This window comes from Taudactylus pleione, unplaced genomic scaffold (genome assembly GCF_031769625.1).
Source record: "Taudactylus pleione unplaced genomic scaffold, aTauple2 ptg000336l, whole genome shotgun sequence".
NCBI classification, from domain to species: Eukaryota; Metazoa; Chordata; class Amphibia; order Anura; family Myobatrachidae; genus Taudactylus; species Taudactylus pleione.
In genome coordinates, this window is record NW_028284737.1 from 3,416,948 (window position 1) to 3,438,872 (window position 21,925).

Here is a 21,925-nt window from a genome sequence, read left to right on the forward strand (position 1 = left end):
GGGGTTGTTGGACACTGGGCCCGTGGTGGGCATATCCTGAGTGCATATAATAAGCTCTAAGCATAGCTCAGTCTCATACAATCAGATACAGGCAGTGCTCTCCTTGGGTACTCAGTAATCCAAGCTTATTAATCCATTTCTGTGCCACTTTTCAGATGCATTTATTACATATTTTGTCACGGCATCTGAAAGGTTGCACAGTAATGAATTAACAAGCTTGGATTATTGAGGAGGAGGAGGAGTGCTGCCTGTATGTGTTTAGATTTTTGCCATTGGTTTTGTAACCACGTATTGGAAACCCCCCTTTCAAAATTCTGCGTTTGCCACTGTGCTTGGATGACAGATTTGCACACTTTTGGCATTCTCTCACTCAGCTTCATGAGGTAGTCTCCTGGAATGATTTTCCAACAGTCTAGGCGAAACTTTTTCGCCTATGAATAGCAGGCAGAAAAAAGTGCAGAATTGGGGTTTTGGGGTGCAACATTGCGGGAACCCCCCTGCAGCCTTCAGTCCCTCGAAAGTAAACTGTCAAAAAATTAACAATAAAACTTCAGAACACCCCAAAAAACTAGCGAACTTGACTTTGGGGGGGTCGCCAAGTATGCCCCCAGTGTTTTTTTGATTGCAGGTGTTTGCGGCAGGTGGATTTTTTACGATTTTTTCAACTTCACTTTAGCAACTTTTAAATATGCTGACCCCCATTTTCAAGTACCCCAAATTTGCTGGGATAAGTTATCTTCTGGAAAAAATACTCCTGAATACTATTCTGCATCACATCTAGAAAACCACTATTTAGCAGCCATTGAGCCCGTTTAAAAACACCAAATACCTTCAGCAACCCAAATCGGGGGTACCATAGGGAATCCCCATGTCAGTGCATCTTTTGGGGGTTGTCAGGCTGATTCCCCCAAATCTGACAGTAGTTTCCGCCTGTTCAAGTTTCGCCGGGTCCCATTTGCGCATACTTTCAAATTGAATACGGGCACGCGCAATACTTTTCCGCCTACAAAACAGGCGAAGTAGGCAAAAAGTCTGGGCCGCAGCAATACGACCATGAAGGCCTGAATCACACAGTCTCCTCTGAACAGTTGTTGAGATGTGTCTGCTACTTGAACTCTGTGAAGACTTTATGTGGTCTCTAATCTGAGGTGCTGTTAAGTTGCGGTTTCTGAGGCTGGTAACTCTAATGAACTTATCCTCTGCAGCAGAGGTAACTCTTGGTCTTCCTTTCCTGGGACGGTCCTCATGAGAGCCAGTTTCATCACAGCATTTCATGGTTTTTGCAACTGCACTTGAGAATACATTCAAAGTTCTTGAAATTTTCCGTATCGACTGACCTTCATGTCTTAAAGTGGTGATGGACTGTCGTTTCTCTTTACTGAGTTGAGTGGTTGGTGCCATAATATGGATTACAACAGTAGTCAAATAGTGGTGTCCACTGTGTACTAACCCTACCTCTGCACAACACAACTGATGGTCTCAAACACATTAAGAAGGCAAGTAATTTCACAGATTGACTCTTGACAAGGCACACCTGTTAATTCAAAACCATTCCAGGAGACTACCTCATGAAGCTGATTGAGAGAATGCCAAGAGGGCAAAACTGTCATCCAAGCAAAAGGGGGCTACTTTGAGGAATCTAAAATATAAAACATATTTTGATTTAACACTTTTTTGTTTACAACATAATTCCATGTGTGTTCTTTCATAGTTTTGATATGTTCAGTATTAATCTACTATGTTGAAAATAATTTAAATATTCAAATACCATCGAATGAGAAGGTGTGTCCAAACTTTTGACCGGTACTGTACATGACTGGGAATTAAAGTGAATCCGTCACCCACAGACATAGTCATCATCCATTTAGTGGACTTGTGCAGCCTTCAGTGAACTAGTGCAGACTATCAATTGCCATGATCCAATGAGACCTATGAAGCATTGTCTGACTTATACGGCACTGGTTCCTAGTGAACCGACGGGCTATTAGGTAACCGGTTCACTTTAACTTCATGGAACTCAGAATCTAAAAGCCTGGCCTAAAAGATTGATTCCACTGGATAATCCTGGCTATGTCAGCAGGAGGACTGAACCATTTCTTTTAGAGAGGTTCCCAAACTCTGCCATTACAGTCCATGCTTTAAAGATATCTGTGCTTGAGCACAGGTGACAATTAGTACCTCAGTCAATTTGATATAACCATCTTGACTCAAATATGGATATCCTTAAAACCTGTACTGTAATGGCAAAGTTTGGGGACCTCTGTACAATTGTAGTAGACATTTTTTTTTAACATATTTTTTGAACCAATGCCTCCTCTATTTCCCTACAGCCTTTTATACCTCTGTCAGACAAATCCGGTGTAAATACGCCTTCATGCACTAATTAGCATGTGATATGTACAGTAAACATGGTTTCCAAAGGTTTTAAATGGTGCCTTTCAAAAGAGTATCTTCCCACACTATGTGTAATGCTCATGAATGCTATACTGCGAGGATAGAAAATCGAAACCATACGTAAAAAAAAAAAAAAAAAATCTAAATCATAAATGTCATATAAACAAACTATGGCTCAAAGTAAAAAATTGTTACCACACACAAACTGCACGTAACTTGAAACTCATCGTATTAAAGACACATCTGTACCTAGCATGAATGAGCCCTAAAATACTAAAATTAATGTTGACATTTTTTATCCCATTATACAGAAGAAAAAAAAAAAAGAAAAAAAAGATTAAAATATAAACCTATGTACAAATAACAAATTACATACGGTTTACTTTTTGCTACAGAGACCTAGCACACCAAGAACGGAGGATAAAAACACGTGCTACAGACCCATTTACTGCAGTCTGCGTGGTCCACTGTCCTGGATGGCTCTGGAAAAACTTTATTTAATGGCACCAATACGATAAGAAGGTATTCCAACGTCATTTGATTGAAGACTAAATTATCTTAAATAAGGACAGACAGGAACTGCTGTCATTACAAAATCTATCCTCTCCCAATAGCGCAGTGGCAGGGGACCAGTAGCCACTTTCTGAGGAAACATGCATATAAAAAAAATAAATAAAAAAAAAAAAAAGACACTGGTAGCACTAAAAAGCTAAACATATAAGCTTATTTTCATCCATTTCATATAAAACTCAAATATTAATAGTTTTGTCTATCCCACAAGCGTAGAGTGAGACTATTAAAGAGATATGGGGGTAGATTTACTAAGATACGGTTTATCAAAGCCCCTCTGAGCGACCGATTTAAAACTGCAACTGTAATAAATGATAAAGAAGGCACACACATGGCAAACAGCTGGATATTGGAAGTTAGTTGACTAGACCAGAGGTTTCCAAGCTTGGTCCTCAAGGCACCCTAATGATCCAGGCATTAAAAAAATAAGAGATATGGTAAGAACTTACCTTGTTATCTCTATTTCTACGAAGTCCATAGGGTTCCACAGGATACCTTGGGGTATAGGTGATGACGTCAGGCATCGGGCACCATACATTTAAGTTTCAGCCTCCCAGGATGCACTAGGGTCCCCCTCCTATACCCCGCCCCCGAGCCAAGGCATCTCAGTTACGTACCAAGCCATAGGCAGGAGGAGGAGAAGGAAGAGAGAGAACAAAGATCTGGACACATACAAGAATCACATTCTCACCAGAGGCATGGACAGAGGACCATGTGGCAGCCTTGCAGATCTGGACTGCAGAGGCACCACGTCGAGCAGCCCATGAAGGACCCACAGACCTAGTGGAATGAGCCCTCACAGAGGATGGAACCGGAAGGCCTTCATGAAGATCAAGCTTCTGAAATGGCCATACGAATCCAGCCTGCCAAAGTCTGCTTTGAAGCAGGCCAACCCTTTTTACGGAAGCCATAGAGGACAAACAAGGCGTCCGACTTCCTAAACGAAAAGTGCGGTCAACATAAATTCTTAAGGACCGCACAACAACCAAAGTGGCCTCACCCACTGAAAGATCAGTTGAGTTAAAAGCCGGCACAACGAGTTCCTCGTTGATGTGAAAACTGGAAACAACTTTAGGAAGGAAACCAGGACGAGTGCGCAGCACCGCCCTGTTCCTATGAAAAATCAGAAAAGGGGGTCTACAGGAGAGAGCCCATATGTCAGAAACACGTCTGGCCAAAGCAATGGCCAGAAGGAAAATAGTTTTAGCTGTCAGCCATTTGAGGTCCACTGAGCCCAGTGCTTCAAACGGCGGTCCCTGGAGAGCCCTCAGGACCACAGCTAAATCCCAAGGCGCCACCGGTGGAACAAACGGTGGCTGAATTCTGAGAACACCTTGCATAAAGGTGCGCACATCAGGGATTGCAGCAATCCTACGATTGAACCAGACGGACAGGGCAGACACCTGCACTTTCAGAGAAGTGACGACACCACTGACTGCTGGGACAAACCCATCTGAGAGAACGCAGGCTGCGGAGCTAACTGGCCCATGAGGGTCGTAAGCACTTTGGCGAAACAAGCCCAGGGCGGCTCCTGTACCGGGGCCGTGCCAGTAATTGGCTGCGCCAATAAATAACACTGCCGACATAGCCCCTCCGCGCTACCCTCCCCCTCCGCTATTGGTACCTTACACGTAGTACACATAGGCTGGAGAGGAAAGTCACTCTCAGACATGATGGCAAGTATGTGACCCCTCTCACTGATACTTGTAGTATAGTGTGAGACCACCCTGCAATTACCGCACCACAAGGGCTTTAGCAGAAAAAGATCAGGGACAGTGAAAAGGCTGACAGTAGAAAATGAAAGTACAGGCAGCAGCGCTAGCAGAAGTCACATACAATGCAAAGAAAACCAATTCCTGCACTAACAGCGCTGATAATCAACTACACAGATACGGAGCCTGGTAGGACACAGCGCTGCATACACAGACCTGAACCAAATGGAGGAGAGGTATGCCGGGGGACCCAGACTGCGATGCCACCGCTCCCAAGCTTCCAGCAGTGTTCACCATGCGTCTTGTAAAGATGGCCACCGAGGAGCATAGAGGAGGCCGGCCTGGGGGTGGAGCGCTGCCACAGGGCCAGTCAGCACAGTGCAGAGAGGGCTGTGTTCAACGGGGGAGGCGCCGGCTGTGTACAGGAAGGCGCGCTCCCCTTGGCATGCAATTAACCCCTGGGACACCGCAGCACTACCGCTCAGCCGCAGTCCGCTGTCCCAGGGGGGTAGTGGAAGCGCAGGTTAGGTACCTGGCACCACGCTGCAGCCAGTCCCCAGGGAGCCCCCTGCCTGGGGACTCTGGACCATGTTTCAGCAGGGTCCCACCTTGGGACCCCGCTGCTTACCTGCTGCCCCCTTGGATCCGGCCATGGTCCCAAACATCTGGGGTCACCGCTAGCTGTGACCCCAGATGCTTACCAGCATCCCCGGATCGGTACCGGCGGGGGTGTAGGGAAAACAGCATGGACATCAGTACTGACTGTCCATGCTGTACTTCCAGATGTGCAGCCACAGCTGCATTGAAGAAACTTCAGGGGCTATTCTTAGCCCCCCTCTAACAGGTGCATCCGACTCCGGCCGGGCACCAAACGAAACTGAGATGCCTTGGCTCGGGGGCGGGGTATAGGAGGGGGACACTAGTGCATCCTGGGAGGCTGAAACTTAACTCTATGGTGCCCGATGCCTGACATCATCACCTATACCCCAAGGTATCCTGTGGATACCCTATGGACCCTGATGTAGAAAACCATGCTTGGGCACAGGTGACTTAATTAGTACCTCAGTCTTTTAAATTTAATCATCTGTGCTCAACCATGGATATCCTTAAACCTGGACTGTTAGGGTGCCTTGAGGACCAGGCTTGGGAACTTCTGGACTATAGACTGACAATAGAATATTGCAGTTTACATTACAAAAAAAAAAAGTGTCTTTGTTTTTTTTCCCATTTACTGACAGTACGACCTAACAAAAAGTAGGATGTCCAAGGTGTCATCGCTAAATCGTCTTTGGATTTTATTCCCTATATACCTGGCTGCAGAAAAAGCATGTTCAGGGTCTACGCCAAGTATGGTTATGCTCATGTCAATATCGCCTGCTAATTCAGCTGTGCCCATGTCAGACTCATCACCATGTATATTAGGCAGAGTTAACATGACGACGATCATTATCATCATCGCTGACGTCGCCTACACAAGAGGAGGATGGATTAGCCGTTGTTATGGATGAAGAGGGCTTTGTATATTGTAAATGCTCAGTAGCTCCATAGTCCTACTGCTGAATGTGCTGCTGCAAGCCTGTAAGAAGAAATACAAATACAACAGAGGGCCCCAGGACCTCCACACTCCCCAGTTCCTTTCCTCTCCCTACTACTATGGTCTACTGCAGACTCCAATGCCCGTATCTCGCTCTGTAGCCAGACACAACAGGAGGAAGTGGCGTGCATTATATACTACTAAGCACATCACTCACTCCTTTCCCTCAGGCTGAAGTCCGTCCCCACTCCCTTCAATGAGTGACAGCGGCAGAAGGACAGCTTGTGAGTCACACCCGCTGCATCCAGATTTGTGGCGCTCACTGATGTGGTCACAGAGTCTTTAGACAATAACTGTGATTGGCTGTCTCAGTAACCGCAGGACTTGGTGCAGAGAATCCTGGGGAATTTGGGTGCCCAAAACGAACCAGGATTGGATTCCCTTGTGCCAATGTAACTGAAGCCTAGTGGTATTCTGTGCCACCATTTTCCCAGAACTCTTCAGTACCTAGGAGAGACCCAGACAAAAAGGAGGAGGTGGGGTGAGCAAGAGGACCAATCACAGGGTGTAAGTGGGGAGGGACAATTACAAACTGTAAACATGTTTCAATAGGCCCTGCCCACTCACTCCCCACCAATTTAATTGGCAAGGAGTGATCATTTGTTGGCTCTGCAATACTAAGCCCAGGGAAAAATGGCCTTTGAGTCTCTAGCTAGGAGGCTGGGCGAGGAGAAAGGGACAGCCTTTACCAGCTTTAGGAATATTGCCCCACAATAATCCTAATCACTGGAAATAAAGACAGCAGCGACAACAAAATCGCTTTCCCAAACTCCTCCAAAAACTCCCCATACATGTGAAATGAGGATCCTATAAACCATTGTTCGTTTCCTCTTAAACACCTTTAATGCAGGAATTGTGAAAACTGACATTTTTCCCTTTACTGCATTAGTTAAGTTCAATGCGACAAAGCTGTATAGACTAAAGTAATTTACGTTCCACAGCCTTGAAGCTACAGAAAATGGAATCTTAACATGTCCTTGTATTGTTAGGCTATGGAAGAGCATTCGAGTTTCCCAATTTTCAAAAAGAATAGTGGAATGGTATCAAGGCATAAAAACAGGGGCTGGAAGGTGTTCACGCTTCTAATTTCACCGAGTCCAGCATGGCACGGGCATCTTTGTATTCCTCCGTCTCTTCCAAGTCTTTTTCATTCTCCTAAAAGAAGAAGAGATTGTCGATTCATATATGGACTTTCATACCTTGCTTAGTATGAGACAACTTCCATAAAATCAGTATAACAACATGTATAAACATGTACACACCACCCACTACAGTGCAGATCTCCGCTATGATGTGCTATATATCGTAGCCTTTAACACATCATAATGAATCTGATCGATGCAGTTTTGCAAAGCCATCAAGCAATCTCAATGCTCAGTGTGGCCAGCACTGGAATCCCTAATAGAGAGCTAGGGGACACAATAAGCTATGAGTAGAGACACTCTGCAATACGATGTGAAATGTACACTGGAATAATGTAACTACTAGGATGCATCACTAAATATTTCAGAGATTTTTACACTGCCCCCGTTATACAACAGCAATGGGGTACGCCTAAGCATCACAGCGCAATTAAAGATAATGGATGCAAACCACCTTACAGTGATATTACAAGTAGGGTACTCACTGAAAGAGAGAATGAATATTACATTTGCCACAAAGGGATATTTTCCAGGAACCCAATTATCAGAGCTGTCATGGAAGATCGCTACCAGAGAACAATTAAAAAAACATTTTCTAAATGATTGTGGTCAAAATGAAATGAAGCCGTGGGTGTTTGTATACTGATTAAAACGGCAATGTTTTTAATAGCTAAACAACCAGTGTTCTACAATTAAAAGCAATGACGTTTTAAATCGAGGCCTTAAACACGCAGGGGTAAGTGTAACAAAGATCCAGCCTTACACATCATTACACAGAGAGCACGATACTTAATCGTTAATGAATGGTACCATACCGACAGACTGACTAAGTGAGATCATGTGTTGTATGGTTATGGTCAGCCTTTAGTGGCTACAGAATTTATTTAGAAAGACAAGTTTCTAAGATTACATATCTCTGCTTACTAGGAGCTGCGAAAGATCCGCATGTGCTGCTTCTAGCCTGCGGTGACAGTCTGGGATCATCATGTGAGATTCCTGCAATACTTCTTTCTGAAAAGCACAATGGAAATGAAGGATTGTAAAGCAGACATAAGACATATGGACAGTTTGTTTTTAGTCTGGTCCAAAATTAGATTTTCAATAAAAGCCTATCAAACCCTAAAGTTCTAGCAACTGTTTATTGTGCCATATGGACATTGCTCTTTGCCTATACTTCACATCAATAATCATCATCATAGTTCACTTGTAAGGTGCCACAAAAGAAGGTAAGGGCCAAGGATGACCTCAAGGCAGTGAGATTAGGGAACAGTCCACTGTTCTTTATAATTAAAATTTCCCCTTTTTTGGCTTACGTGCCATTTTGTTTGCCATCTAGATCAATACAGGAATTTGAAAGGGATGAACCGGATTTAAACATGCCATATAAAGCAAAGGATGATATTACATAATCTTATTACAGTGTGGCCTATTAATCACAACACTCTGGGTAACTATTAAACATGACGCAAGATTGCATGTTCTGGCACAAGATACAGGTGATGTGCAGTCCGGACATAGAACCGATGGTTAGCGTACATCTCCGATGGCGAGTGGTCTATGCATGCGCAGGACCCATTTTTTGCATGTGCAGAATGGCTCCTAAGCGGCAGCATGATTGACATGCTGTGGCGTTTAGGGGGTGGAGCGGGGGCGTGACCGGTCACCCTTCTGGAAACAGGGGTGTGTTGCCCCATTTTCCGGGAGGGACGAGGCCAGGGTATTTGTCGGTGGACGCAGATTTCCTGGATTCGCAAGTGATCAGAAACCGGCAAGGCTGCAGTAAACTTCTGCCACCACAGCCTGGCCAAAGAACCAACCAGGTGATCCCTGGCTGCGACCTTGGTCTCTGCAATACTGTCCATCTCCGGATCAGGCCCATAAACTGTACATAAGGTAGTCTATCATTTTGCTCTTCTTTTTGTTCTGGGGGGGGGTGTTCAATATACGCAATTCAGCGGTAATGTAGGGTGCCGTTGTTCACATGCCATCCCAGCTGTAGATCATCTGCATCACCCCTATATATCATTTAACTGAATCACCTGTTCTGGTTCTCCTGTATGGTCAGCACTCTCTCCGCAGCTCTTTTTCTTCATCATGTTGGTATTTTAAAAATATGAGATATGGTAAGAACTTACCCTTGTTATCTCTATTTCTACGAAGTCCATAGGGTTCCACAGGATACCTTGGGGTATAGGTGTGACGTCAGTCGCAGGGCACCAAAGAGTTAAGCTTTCAGCCTCCCAGGATGCACTAGGTCCCCCTCCTATACCCCGCCCCCGGGCCAAGGCACCTCAGTTAGTTACCAAGCCATAGGCCGGAGGAGGAGAAGGAAGAGAGAGAACAAAGATCTGGACACATACAAGAATCACATTCTCACCAGAGGGAGACGGAAAACCGGTGACCAGAGCAAAGCCCATCTGCAGCACAGGTGCGACAGGGCGTGAGTCCTGTGGAACCCTATGGACTTCGTAGAAATAGAGATAACAAGGGTAAGTTCTTACCATATCTCATATTTTCTACTTCAGGGTCCATAGGGTATCCACAGGATACCTTGGGGATGTCCCAAAGCAGTATCCTTTAAGGGTGGGGACGCTCCTGTGCAGAAAGGACAATCCGCCGCCCGAAGGAAGCATCCTGAGAGGCGAAGGTGTCAAACCTGTAGTACCTCACGAAGGTATGGACAGAAGACCACGTAGCAGCCTTGCAGATCTGAACTGCCGAGGCACCACGTCGAGCTACCCACGAAGGACCCACAGACCTAGTGGAATGAGCCTTCAGAGAAGGAGGGACCGGTAGGCCTTCATGAAGATAAGCTTCAGAAATAGCCATACGGATCCAGGCTGCCAAAGTTTGCTTTGAAGCAGGCCAACCCTTTTTACGGAAGCCATAGAGGACAAACAAAGCGTCCGACTTCCTAAACGAAGAAGTGCGGTCAACATAAGACATTAAGGCCCGCACAACATCCAAAGAGGCCTCACCCACGGAAAGACCCGGTGAGTTAAAGGCCGGAACAACTATTTCCTCGTTAACATGAAACTGGGAAACAACTTTGGGAAGAAACTCGGGCCGAGTTCGGAGTACTGCCCTGTTCCCATAAAAAACCAAGAAAGGGGGTCTACAAGAAAGAGCCCCTAACTCAGAAACACGTCTGGCCGAAGCAATGGCCAGAAGGAAAACAGTCTTAGCTGTTAGCCATTTAAGATCCACTGAGCCCAGTGGTTCAAACGGCGGTCCTTGGAGAGCCCTCAGGACCACAGCCAAATCCCAAGGCGCCACAGGTGGAACAAAGGGCGGCTGAATGCGGAGAACACCCTGCATAAAGGTGCGCACATCCGGGATTGTAGCAATCCTACGGTGAAACCAGACAGATAGGGCCGAAACCTGTACCTTCAAAGAAGCAAGGCGAAGCCCATGATCTAGTCCCGCTTGCAGGAAGGCGAGAAACCGAGACAGACGAAACTCCCGCGGTGCATAACCTCTCGGTCGACACCACTGGAAGAACGTATGCCACACGCGATGGTATATCCTCGCGGAAGACGGTTTCCGAGCTCGTAACATGGTACGCACCACAGAGCTGGAAAACCCCCGGGACCTCAGCATGGCCGTCTCAACAGCCACGCCGTCAAAGACAGCCGAGTCAGGTCCGGGTGAAGGCAAGGACCCTGAGACAGAAGGTCCGGTCGTAGCGGCAACCGCAGAGGACTGTCCACGGACAGACCCTGAAGGTCTGAGAACCAGTGCCGTCTGGGCCACGCGGGAGCTATCAACAGGAGCGTCCCTCCTTCCTGTTTGAATTTCCGGATTACCCGTGGAAGAAGGGAGACCGGAGGGAACAGGTATGCGAACCGGAACGTCCACCGGACGGACAGAGCATCCACCAGAGACGCCCCTTCGTCTCTTGTGCGAGACCCGTACACCGGCAACTTGTTGTTGTGCCGGGACGCCATGAGGTCGATTTCTGGAAGACCCCACCTGTCCACCAGTAGTTGAAAAACGTCCGGGTGCAGGGACCATTCCCCCGGATGAACGTCCTGGCGACTTAGAAAGTCCGCCTCCCAATTGAGCACTCCCGGGATGAAGACCGCTGATATGGCCGGAAGATTGCGCTCCGCCCAAACCAGGATCCGAGAGACCTCTACGAGAGCCGCCCGACTGCGAGTTCCTCCTTGCCTGTTTATGTAGGCCACGGTGGTAGCGTTGTCCGACTGGACCTGCACCGGGCGACCCTGGAGAAACCGCTGTGCCTACTGGAGAGCATTGAAGACCGCACGGAGTTCCAAGATATTTATTGGAAGCTCCGCTTCTGTCGGCGTCCACCTGCCCTGGAACAAGTGTGGACCCGAAACTGCTCCCCAGCCCCGAAGACTGGCGTCCGTTGTCAACAGGACCCAATTTGGAACCCAGAACGGACGTCCCTTGTTGAGGTGGGTCGTCTGTAACCACCACGTAAGGGACAGGCGAACCTCCTGGGTGAGCACAATCGTCTGGGACTTCAGAGACTGAGTCAGCCCGTTCCACTTGGACAGGATCAGGTGCTGCAGAGGTCTGGAGTGAAACTGGGCGTATTCCACCATGTCGAACACCGACACCATGGAGCCCAGTAACCTCATCGCCGAGTGTAAGGACACCCGGCGGCTGTGCAGGCAACTGCGCACCCTTGACTGTAAAGCAGAGATCTTGTCCTCCGTCACGAAGATCCTTTGCTGTCCCGAGTCCAATAAGGCTCCAAGATGCAGAATCCTCCGAGACGGGATTAGAGTGGACTTCTGCCAGTTGATTAGCCAGCCGTGCCGTTGCAGCAGTGCAATGGTCAGGTCCAAGTGGCGTAACAGGAGCTCTGGAGATCCTGCCACCAATAACAGGTCGTCCAAATACGGTAACATGCGGACTCCCTGCAGCCGCAGAGAAGCCGCCATGACCGCCATCACCTTGGTGAAAACACGTGGTGCTGTTGCCAGGCCAAAAGGTAACGCCCGAAACTGGAAGTGGTCGCTGCGGATTGCAAACCTGAGGAACTGTTGATGGCGCAAAAGAATAGGGACATGCAGGTAAGCGTCCTGTATGTCCAATGACACCAAGTAGTCCCCAGGTTCCAGCGCCAGAATGATGGACCGTAGGGTCTCCATCCGAAACTTCGGGACCCGCAAAGACTTGTTGAGTGCTTTGAGGTTGAGAATCGGACGATATGACCCATTGGGTTTCTGTACCAAAAATAGATTTGAATAGAAACCCTGGCCCCTCTGGGAGAATGGAACAGGCACTATAACTCCAGCCTGGAGCATTGTGTGCAATACCTTCCGCAGCTCCGTAGCCTTGTTCCGGTCTGATGGGAGACCCGTGGTGAAGAAGCGAGCCGGGGGTCTGTGCCGGAAGGAGAGGGCGTATCCGTGGGAAACCACCTCCAGAACCCAAGTGTCTGTCGTAGTGGTCGACCAACACTGGGCGAACTGTAGCAGGCGGCCTCCCACCCTGGGATCCCCCAAAGGGAGGCCCGGACCGTCAGGCCGCAGGCTTGTCATCTGGCTTGGGGGCCGGACGTCTGGTACTCCATGCCTGCTTCCGGGGCTTGACCGATTTCTTAGGGCCAGCCTGTCGAGGAAACGACTGTGGTTTGGGCCTGCCCTGGGCCCTAGATGACCGAAAGGACGATGGTCCCGAACCAGAAGGAGCAGCGGCCGACGGGAGACAAGCAGATTTGGCTGCCGCCAGCGTGGCCACAATCTTATCCAGATCCGGACCGAAGAGAACTTCTCCGGTAAACGGCAACGCTTCCAGACCTTTCTTAGAATCTGCGTCCGCCTTCCAGGATCGCAGCCACAAGGTGCGACGAGCAGCTACCGCTGCTGAAGAAATTCTAGACACCAGAGTACTAATGTCTAGAGCTGCCTCGTTGATGTAGGTGGCCGAATCACGGAGATTGCCAATCAACTCCGCCTGTTCAGCCGGACAGTCGGATTCAAAAGAAGCCTCTAATGAATCCGCCCAGCGCTCCATCGCTCTGGCAACCCAGCAAATGGCCATAGCCGGCCGTGCTGCCCCCCCTGCAAGGGAATAAGCGGACTTCAGGCAGATTTCTACCTTGCGGTCCGTAGCATCCTTAAGGGAGGACATGGATGGCATCGGCAATGTGGCACTACGGACAAGACGGGTCACGTGAGAATCCACCTGTGGAGGGGATTCCCACTTCGCAAAATAATTATCCGCGAACGGATAAGCCACCGCCAGGCGTCTCTGCGGCTGGTATCTTTTGCCAGGTTGTTTCCACGCCTCCTCTAAATGGTCCACCAACTGACCCGAAAGAGGAAAGACTGTGGCATCGCCCTTCACATCTTTGAAAAAGGCATACTTAGATTTAGCCGCTGGGGGAACTTCGTCCTCAATCACCAAGGCTGTGCGGACTGCCCGAATAAGTCCAGGAATATATACTTTTGACTTAGCATCAGCGTCCTTAGTATGGAGAGGTTCCTGATCGTAAGGATCCAGAATCTCCCCATCATCAGACGTCCCTTCGTCATCCTCATAAGGAGCGGACAGAGACGCCACCGGCCTTTTATGAGGCCGCATCACAGACTCCCCTTGCAACACATCCGACAAGTGCTGTACAGAACTCGTCAGGGAGTTAACCCACGCTGGCTCCTGAGAACCCGGGAGCGGGGAAATAGGGAGACTGTGGGGTACCACCAATTGTCGTGGGAACCCCTGCATGGGTGACGACACCTAGACTGCTGGGACAAACCCATCGGAGTAAACACGGGCTGCGGAGCTAACTGGCCCACTAAAGCTGTTAACGCCTGAGCGAAACAAGCCCAGGGCGGCTCCTGTACCGGTGCTGTAACCGTAATAGGCCGCGCCATGGACAAACACTGCCGGCAAAGGCCCTCCGCGCTACCCTCCCCCTCCGCTAACGGTACTTTGCACGTGGTACACTGTAGCCGGAGGGGAAAATCACTTTCAGACATGATGGCACCACGTATGTGACCTCTCTCACCAATTAAGTATTAAATAGGCGAGAGACCACCCTGCAGCACCGCACCGCAAGGGCTTTAGCAGAAGAACAGGGACAGTAATAAAGCTGACAGTTTAGAGAAGAAAAGTTACAGGCAGCGCTAGCACAGTCACATACAATGCAGAGAAATAACAATTCCTGCACTAACAGCGCTGATTACTCAACTACACAGACACAGGGCCTGGTAGGACACAGCACTGCATACACAGACCTGAGCCACAGCGGAGGAGAGGTATGCGGGGGGACCCAGACCACGATGCTTCCGTCCAGCGCTTCCAGCAGCGTTCACCATGCGTTCTGGAGAAGATGGCCGCCGAGGAGCAGAGAGGAGGCTGGCCTGGGGGAGGAGCGCTGCCACAGGACCAGTTGGCAGCATGCAGAGAGGGCTGTGTGCAGCGGGGGAGGCGCCGGCTGTGAGACAGGGAAGGCGCGCTCCCCTGGCATGCATTTAACCCCTGGGACGCCGCAGCGCTACCGCTCTGCTGCGGTCCGCTGTCCCAGGGGGTAGTGGAAGCGCAGGTTGGTCGCCTGGCTCCACGCTGCAGCCAGTCCCCAGGAAGCCCCCTGCCTGGGGACTTAGGACCATGTGATCAGCGGGGACCCACCGCGGGACCCCGCTGCTTACCTCTGTCCCCCTTGAATCCGGCCATGGTCCGGAGCATCTGGGGTCACCGCTAGCTGTGACCCCAGACGCCCACCAGCATCCCCGGATCAGTACCGGCGTTCTGGTACCGGCGGGGTGTAGGGAAGACAGCATGGACGTCAGGACTGACTGTCCATGCTGTTCATCCAGATGTGCAGCCACAGCTGCATGAAGAAAAAGCTTCAGGGGCTCTTCTAGCCCCCACTCCAACAGGTGCACCCGACTCCGGCCGGGCACCAAACTAAACTGAGGTGCCTTGGCCCGGGGGCGGGGTATAGGAGGGGGACCTAGTGCATCCTGGGAGGCTGAAAGCTTAACTCTTTGGTGCCCTGCGACTGACGTCACACCTATACCCCAAGGTATCCTGTGGATACCCTATGGACCCTGAAGTAGAAAATAATATTTCACCCTTCGGCGCTATCATCAAATTGAAAAGTCTCTTACACTTTTAAGTCTCCACAGAGACCACAAATCACAATGAAGTCCTCCACAGGAATCCAACACATTTCTGATTTTGCCAGTCTAACATCCACATTATTAGATCTCCAACTAGGACTGATACGGGAAACGGAGGCTTACCCTAAATTGCTAAGGGTATTTAAAGCCATGGAGAGGTTTATTCACCAAGCTCCTGAGGAAGGATGAAATTGTCTGAAACGCGTTAAGCAGGTGACCGGATCACGGGACGCTGAGATTGGGGAAACTGTGGACTGAGTGAGGGACTCTGTTGGTATCCGGAACCATTGTGCCTCTCCATACAACATCTACCATTGGTACCCCCATCCTGTTTTCCCCATATGATGTATCATATTGGCGATACTATATGCTGATTTTCCTTTTTATCAATGTGAGTGTTCTGTTGTCTCAATAAATTATGCGTTTTTACAAACAGTATTGCACTATTTGTGGTTATCATTTTTCTTTTAGATAATCTACATCGGGAGTTGGAGTTCCTTATGACGTATCATATTGGGGATACTACGTGCTGTTTTTCAATTTTAGAAATGTGAGTGTCCCTTTGTCTCAATTAAATATAAGTGTTTTTACAAACAGTATTGCACTATTTTTGGTTATCTTTCTCTTTTGAGATCATCAACACAAAGGATTTGAAGTTAGAGTTTATTGCAAAAAATTGGAATTGGATCAGAAAGTAAAAGAACCTTTTCCTGTGGAGGACTTCATTGTGATTTGTGGTCTCTGGAGACTTAAAAGTGTAAGAGACTTTTCAATTTGATGATAGCGCCGAAGGGTGAAACATTATCTTTCATATATGTATCTAGAGGGCAAGTGAGGAACCTCTTAAGTTTTTTCCTGGCTGCAGTCATCATTTGCGCATATTTGGAAAACTTTACTATATTATATTGTTATTATTCATCATGTTGGTCACAGATCACAAAATCTTTTGACCGCCATGTGCCACTACACCAGCTTCAGAACAACCTTCTCTTCTGGCAAAACTGTGGGCTTTTCTAATATGCCCATCTGACACCACCTTAAGCAATGAGAACATAGGTCACTAGTCTAATAACAGGCAAATGATTTAATTTCACTCCAGCTTTCCTCGTTATCCTTAAAATTAATTCAGAGGCATTTTTTTCTTTCTTTTTAACAAAAAAATACATACATAGACTTAAAAATAAGAGCTTTGAACAAATTAGTTTAACATATTATTCGTTAGTTTAATATATTACAACATAAAAAAAAAAATCCCTAGCCCAGTTGTGACTTAGAATTAACAATCGCTTGAGGAAAACTATTTTCATTAGAGGAAAAAAAAATAAAAAATGCTGCATTTCTAGAAACGGGTTTCTTTATGCCAGATACATAATCAGCAGAGAAGTACAGCACATTGAAAGGTGGACTTGTCAGTCACTGAAATCCCAGCTCCGGCTCTGAAAGTTTACTTAAAATAAACGCTTTCCACTGTTTTTCCATGGAGCACCTTTACCCAGAAGGGGATCAGCTGCTCGTAGAAAAAAAAAAAAATTGCCTGGGTCTTCTGTCTAATAAAGAAATACTGTGCTCAGATAATATCACATTGAGATAATTACTGTATGGAAGAAAAAAAAAAAGTGTTATTGAGTATATTGATCATGTTGCGAGACCCTGGCAGGAGATTTTAAGTGAAAGAGAAAGGTAAAGAAAATGATAAGCAGAAAACAGCAGGTTTGTATTTTGATGCTTATCATGCATAAAAAGTTATTACTTATCGCGGCATTTCATTTTAGCGGAGATGATATTCTCACCATGCGGCTGGGAGAAAAATTACTAAACTGGAACCCCACCGACGTGAACATTTTTCCTGCCTACATGCACCTAAATGTTGTTTTGTGCAAATCCTTATGTTAAGGACAAGAAATTGTAGCAGTTTACCATCTCTTTTAGAACAAGAAGCATGAGCTGGCCTAAATTATATTTCAGTGCAATGAACCGGGGAGCAATGTACTACAGCCAGCACCTGAGAACCAAAATTAGATCATTTACATGTGTAACTTACATTTCTCTACATTTATTCTGCTCTGATGTTGTGGTGGTTACTCTTACGCTATTTATGTATAAAGTTGCAGGTGCAGTTTAGTTACTTAAACCTCTGCTTCCAGGTTAAAAACTATTTTTAAAACAGTAGTACACGCTCACATATGTTTATTAACCTGTATTTTTATATTCTTGCTATTGTCTTACTTTTTTTATGTTAAAAAAAATATGGACAGATATTCTGTATATTGAATACATTTACATTTTCTACACAAACTAACATTTATGTGCATATATCAAGAGAACAATGAGCCAACTATAGTTTATAGTTTTGAAAGGATGAGAGTTATGAAAACGGACGTTTGTTATGTACAGGAAAACGGGGAACCAATGGAAGTTAAAGGTATGCTCAGTACAGGGTTGATAATAGTTTAAGGGTAGGATGGACCAAATGTACTGCAAGTGGTGATAAATGCTGCACCAGAGCTTGAAACATGTCAGTATGTATATATGTACACCGCAGCAGTAAATGAAAATGGTACTCTGCTGCATTCAAGTTACAGCCATCATGCGATGAATGGGTCTATATGGAACAGGACAGAAGAGTCCCCCAGTATGCATCGCTCCTAACACCTCTCTGGGCAAAAACAAAAAAACAAACAGAAAAACACCTTATTTATACTTAAGATGGAAAATATAACTATTAAACAAATATTCCAAACTAAAGGTGCCCACACACATAGCGACATTTTAAACGATTTGGGTGATTTCGACGAATTGTGACGACGAATCAGGTAAAAAAAAAGTACAAATCGTGAGTTTATACGCACAAGCACGATGCCGATGCGCGTCCCCGTTCGTCGTACATCGCATCTTCTGATCTGCCATGCTGTAGGGCAGATTAGCCAATCTGGGATACAATGCATTGGCTGCAAGATAGATCTTTAGTCAGATTGGACATTTTTAACTCCAAATCGTGATCACGACGGCAAGGGAGTTCCCGTGAAAGTTCATGAGGAAATTGCCCATAAAATCGTATCGTGAGGACATCGGTATGTGTGTGGGCACCTTAAGGGGTCAATTCAATTGGATGCAACAGTCACATCTGTTATTAAGTGTGGCTATGTGCATCACTTACAGTACAGCCAGATTTGTGGGTTTTTGTTCACAGCCCCATTCGGCTGCCTACAAAAATCCACGTGTCTGGGGCGAGTTGCGGGGGCGTTGACGGAGTTTCCACGCTGTTACAGCGGAAACTTACCCCACTTCGTGCCTAGTTGAGTTAACCCTTATGCATTGTTTTTTAGAGGGGTGTTCCCGTTTTCAGGAATGCTAGTTACCAATTTACAGCAAATAATAAACTTACTTCATAAAAGGTATTGCAATAGTATTTATATGGTGACACCATAAAACATATCAAATAAATGGTTTACGAGACCTTATTTGGGAAAAGCCAAGCAACTGTTCTGCAAATTATGTAAATTGTGCCATGTGTGGACAATGCTTTAATTGTCACCTGACAGAAAGCTCATATTAAAAAGAGTAGAAATATACAGAGGCCAAAATGCATCATGATCTATTACCACTAGAAATATAATATATAGATTTTTTTTTTTTTTAAAAAGGTAATATGAGGTGAAGGACATTTTCAATTGCAAATCATTACTTGCCTGCTTTTTAATGTCATATTCATCCCCTCCTTCACTTTTCATCCGCTCGATCTTCTCTTCCTGTTGTTTGGCTTCTTTTTGATACATGAATTTTTCTTTGGATAACCTGGATATATGAGAGCATTAAACGGTATTAGCAACACTCAAAACAATATAAGTGTTTGGACAAATTAACCAGTCTTTTACAATTACATTGGATTTCTTTTTGAGATAACCAAGCAAAAAACAAAACAAAAATTTTTTATTCTTTTTCTGCTCAAGTTTCTAAAAATGATGAATAGGTCCTGATTATACAGTATAGAAGGTGCCCTTCAGCTTCACAGATCTAGTGGTTGCTTTAAGGTTAATATAGTATGGCATTAAACCCTGCATACAATACATTGTATGCCCGTTGATGGGTCAGGAACCCAGCGCCGCTGCTTCCATGGTTTGCTCTGTACTTTCATTGCTAGCTTTTTAAAGTTAGAATTGTTTTTGGATAGGTCCATCCTGGTTGGATCAAGAGCTACTGGTACTACACATACAATGTTGTATATAAAGTGTTATACTTTAATAAAACACATATCCTGTGCAGTTATTCACATGTCCCGAACATGCCATGATTAATGCTTGTCTGGATAATTCCCTGGCTGGAGATATGCTTACATTCGAGTGCCCACTCCCATTATACACAGAGATTAAAATATAATAAGCAATTCAAATTAATAAGCAGTGTAATTGGTAACCACAGTGAATATAGAGCCTGATTCAGTATTGATTGCAATTGTGAACGCAGCTGCGTAATCGCACGCAATGCAGCCGGGAAAAATAACTAATGCCTGCCACAGCTCAGCCAGCATAGACGCCCACTACTGCTTTCTCACATCCGTAATACCTCGCAGTCCTGCGTATACATCCGTACCATCGAAGCACATTAGCCTGTCACGCACATTTACAGCAGGTCTGCCCAGTAGCAAAAACTGCAAGTCTCGTTGCATGCAGGGACCCCCCCTCAAGCTGCCTATGCAATCGCAGTGGTTAATTTATGCACGCCCATGCAACAGCATTCAAATGGACAGACACGTCTGCATTTCTCCAACCACTGCCCCGTCACCACCCCCAAACGCTCACGGTCTGTCACTCCAGGGCCGCCATCAGGGGGGTTTTCTGGGACTGGGGTCCAGGGCCTGCACACTTGGACAGCCCGCTCCTACCACAGTGTATTAAAGTGAGAGAGCGGGGACCATGCCTGCTCCCAACACCTACTGTTCTGACAGTAAAAAGTCTGTGCAATAAAAAGCTAGAGGGGGCTGCACCTACCGCCCACCCGTTCCTACCGCCAGGCTGATGCAGTCACATTGCAATAAAGTTTTTTTTTAGTTTGAAAGCCCAGCGGTAGGAGTGAGGTGAGGAAAAACCACAAGACAAGATAGTAAGTCTGAATGGAATGCGGGGACTGGTTAGGGCTGGAGAGACAGAAGGGAACTGGGTGCTGGCTGACAGAGAGACAGAAGGGGTGTTGGCTGACAGAGAGACAGAAGGGGTGCTGGTTGGGGAGATAGAAGCAGTGCCGGAGAGACATAAGGGGGCTGGCTGGACCTCTAAAGACACTGCAGGGCTGGAGTTGCAAAAACCCTGGGGAAGCCTTGTGTATTTTTTCAGTCCTGGGCCCCAGAATTAATTATGGAAGCCTGGTGTCACTCACTCTATGATGGATTCCTATGTGCATGCACAATCGCATCGTACGCTCAGTGTGGTGCATAAGCAGTACAGAACAATTGGCTGATCTGCGTACGGAGTTGCAATTGCGTATGGGAGGCATCTGCATGATATATATGTGTCCACATAGATCTAGCCTCCTTGCGCGTTAAACAGCCCTTCTAGTGCAACTTTTACCCTTAGAAATGGGTCTTATTCACAAAGTGTATTCTGTGTGCGACTGTGGCTGTATCTCCATGTGAAATGCTACGTTACAGTGTCACAGCCGCTGACACTGTAACGTAGTATTTCACATGCAGATAAATCTGCAGTCGCACATAGCATATAGAAATGCCGCATATCATTTTAATCAGCATACTAGGCTTGTGCATACTATTCACATCAATTTGCAAATAAGTTGCATTTTAAGGGGAAAAGATGCACAAATAGATGGTTTGCGCTACCTAGCAGCATGGCGTTCACACGTTATGTTATAATGTTTCTGTGATTAGTTGCGTCTGGCACCTGGAACATATAGACTAGACACACTTTCAGGTTACCCCTCTGTGCAGTTTATGACATACCTCCCAACATTCAGAATTCTCTATAGAGGGACTTTGGGGTGTGCCCACCCTACAGAGGCATGGCAATACCCCCGGAGAGTATAATTATCAGAAAACACAGTAGTTTGTGCCACAATAGGATATAACTCCACAAATTGGGGTGAAACACCAAATTGCTGGATGGCAGCAAAGCCCTACAAATTTGAGGCAGTCCTGCCAAAAGTGGGAAGTTGCCATCTATTTGTAAACATAGGGAGTTGAATCTGCCTCATCTTTACATGCTCTCTGCCAGAGTTCCCCTGTGCCCAGCTTCCATTCCAATTAGATCAAACAATTAACAACAAACAATTAGTATTGTTCCAGTATTTTCTTTCTCTTCCCTTGAATCCAAGGGAAGAGAAAGAAAATACTGGAACAATACTAATCTGAGCTCATCCCTTATTATTTATATTAGACAAATACCAAGGGTTAAGGGGACA

General features: G+C 46.5%; 1 protein-coding gene across 1 annotated transcript in view; it reads right to left on the minus strand.

Annotated features, from left to right (window-relative positions):
* Positions 1 to 7,087: 7,087 nt before the first annotated feature.
* TBCA (tubulin folding cofactor A) overlaps positions 7,088 to 21,925 on the minus strand; it is a 57,603-nt gene continuing 42,765 nt past the window's right edge. Inside the window, exons 2-4 of the mRNA XM_088443879.1 lie at positions 19,207 to 19,312; positions 8,337 to 8,423; positions 7,088 to 7,425 (exon numbers count right to left, since the gene is read on the minus strand). Of these exons, the coding sequence (XP_088300005.1) occupies positions 7,345 to 7,425; positions 8,337 to 8,423; positions 19,207 to 19,312 (274 nt within the window). The 3' untranslated portion in view covers positions 7,088 to 7,344. The remainder of the gene's footprint in view (positions 7,426 to 8,336; positions 8,424 to 19,206; positions 19,313 to 21,925) is intronic.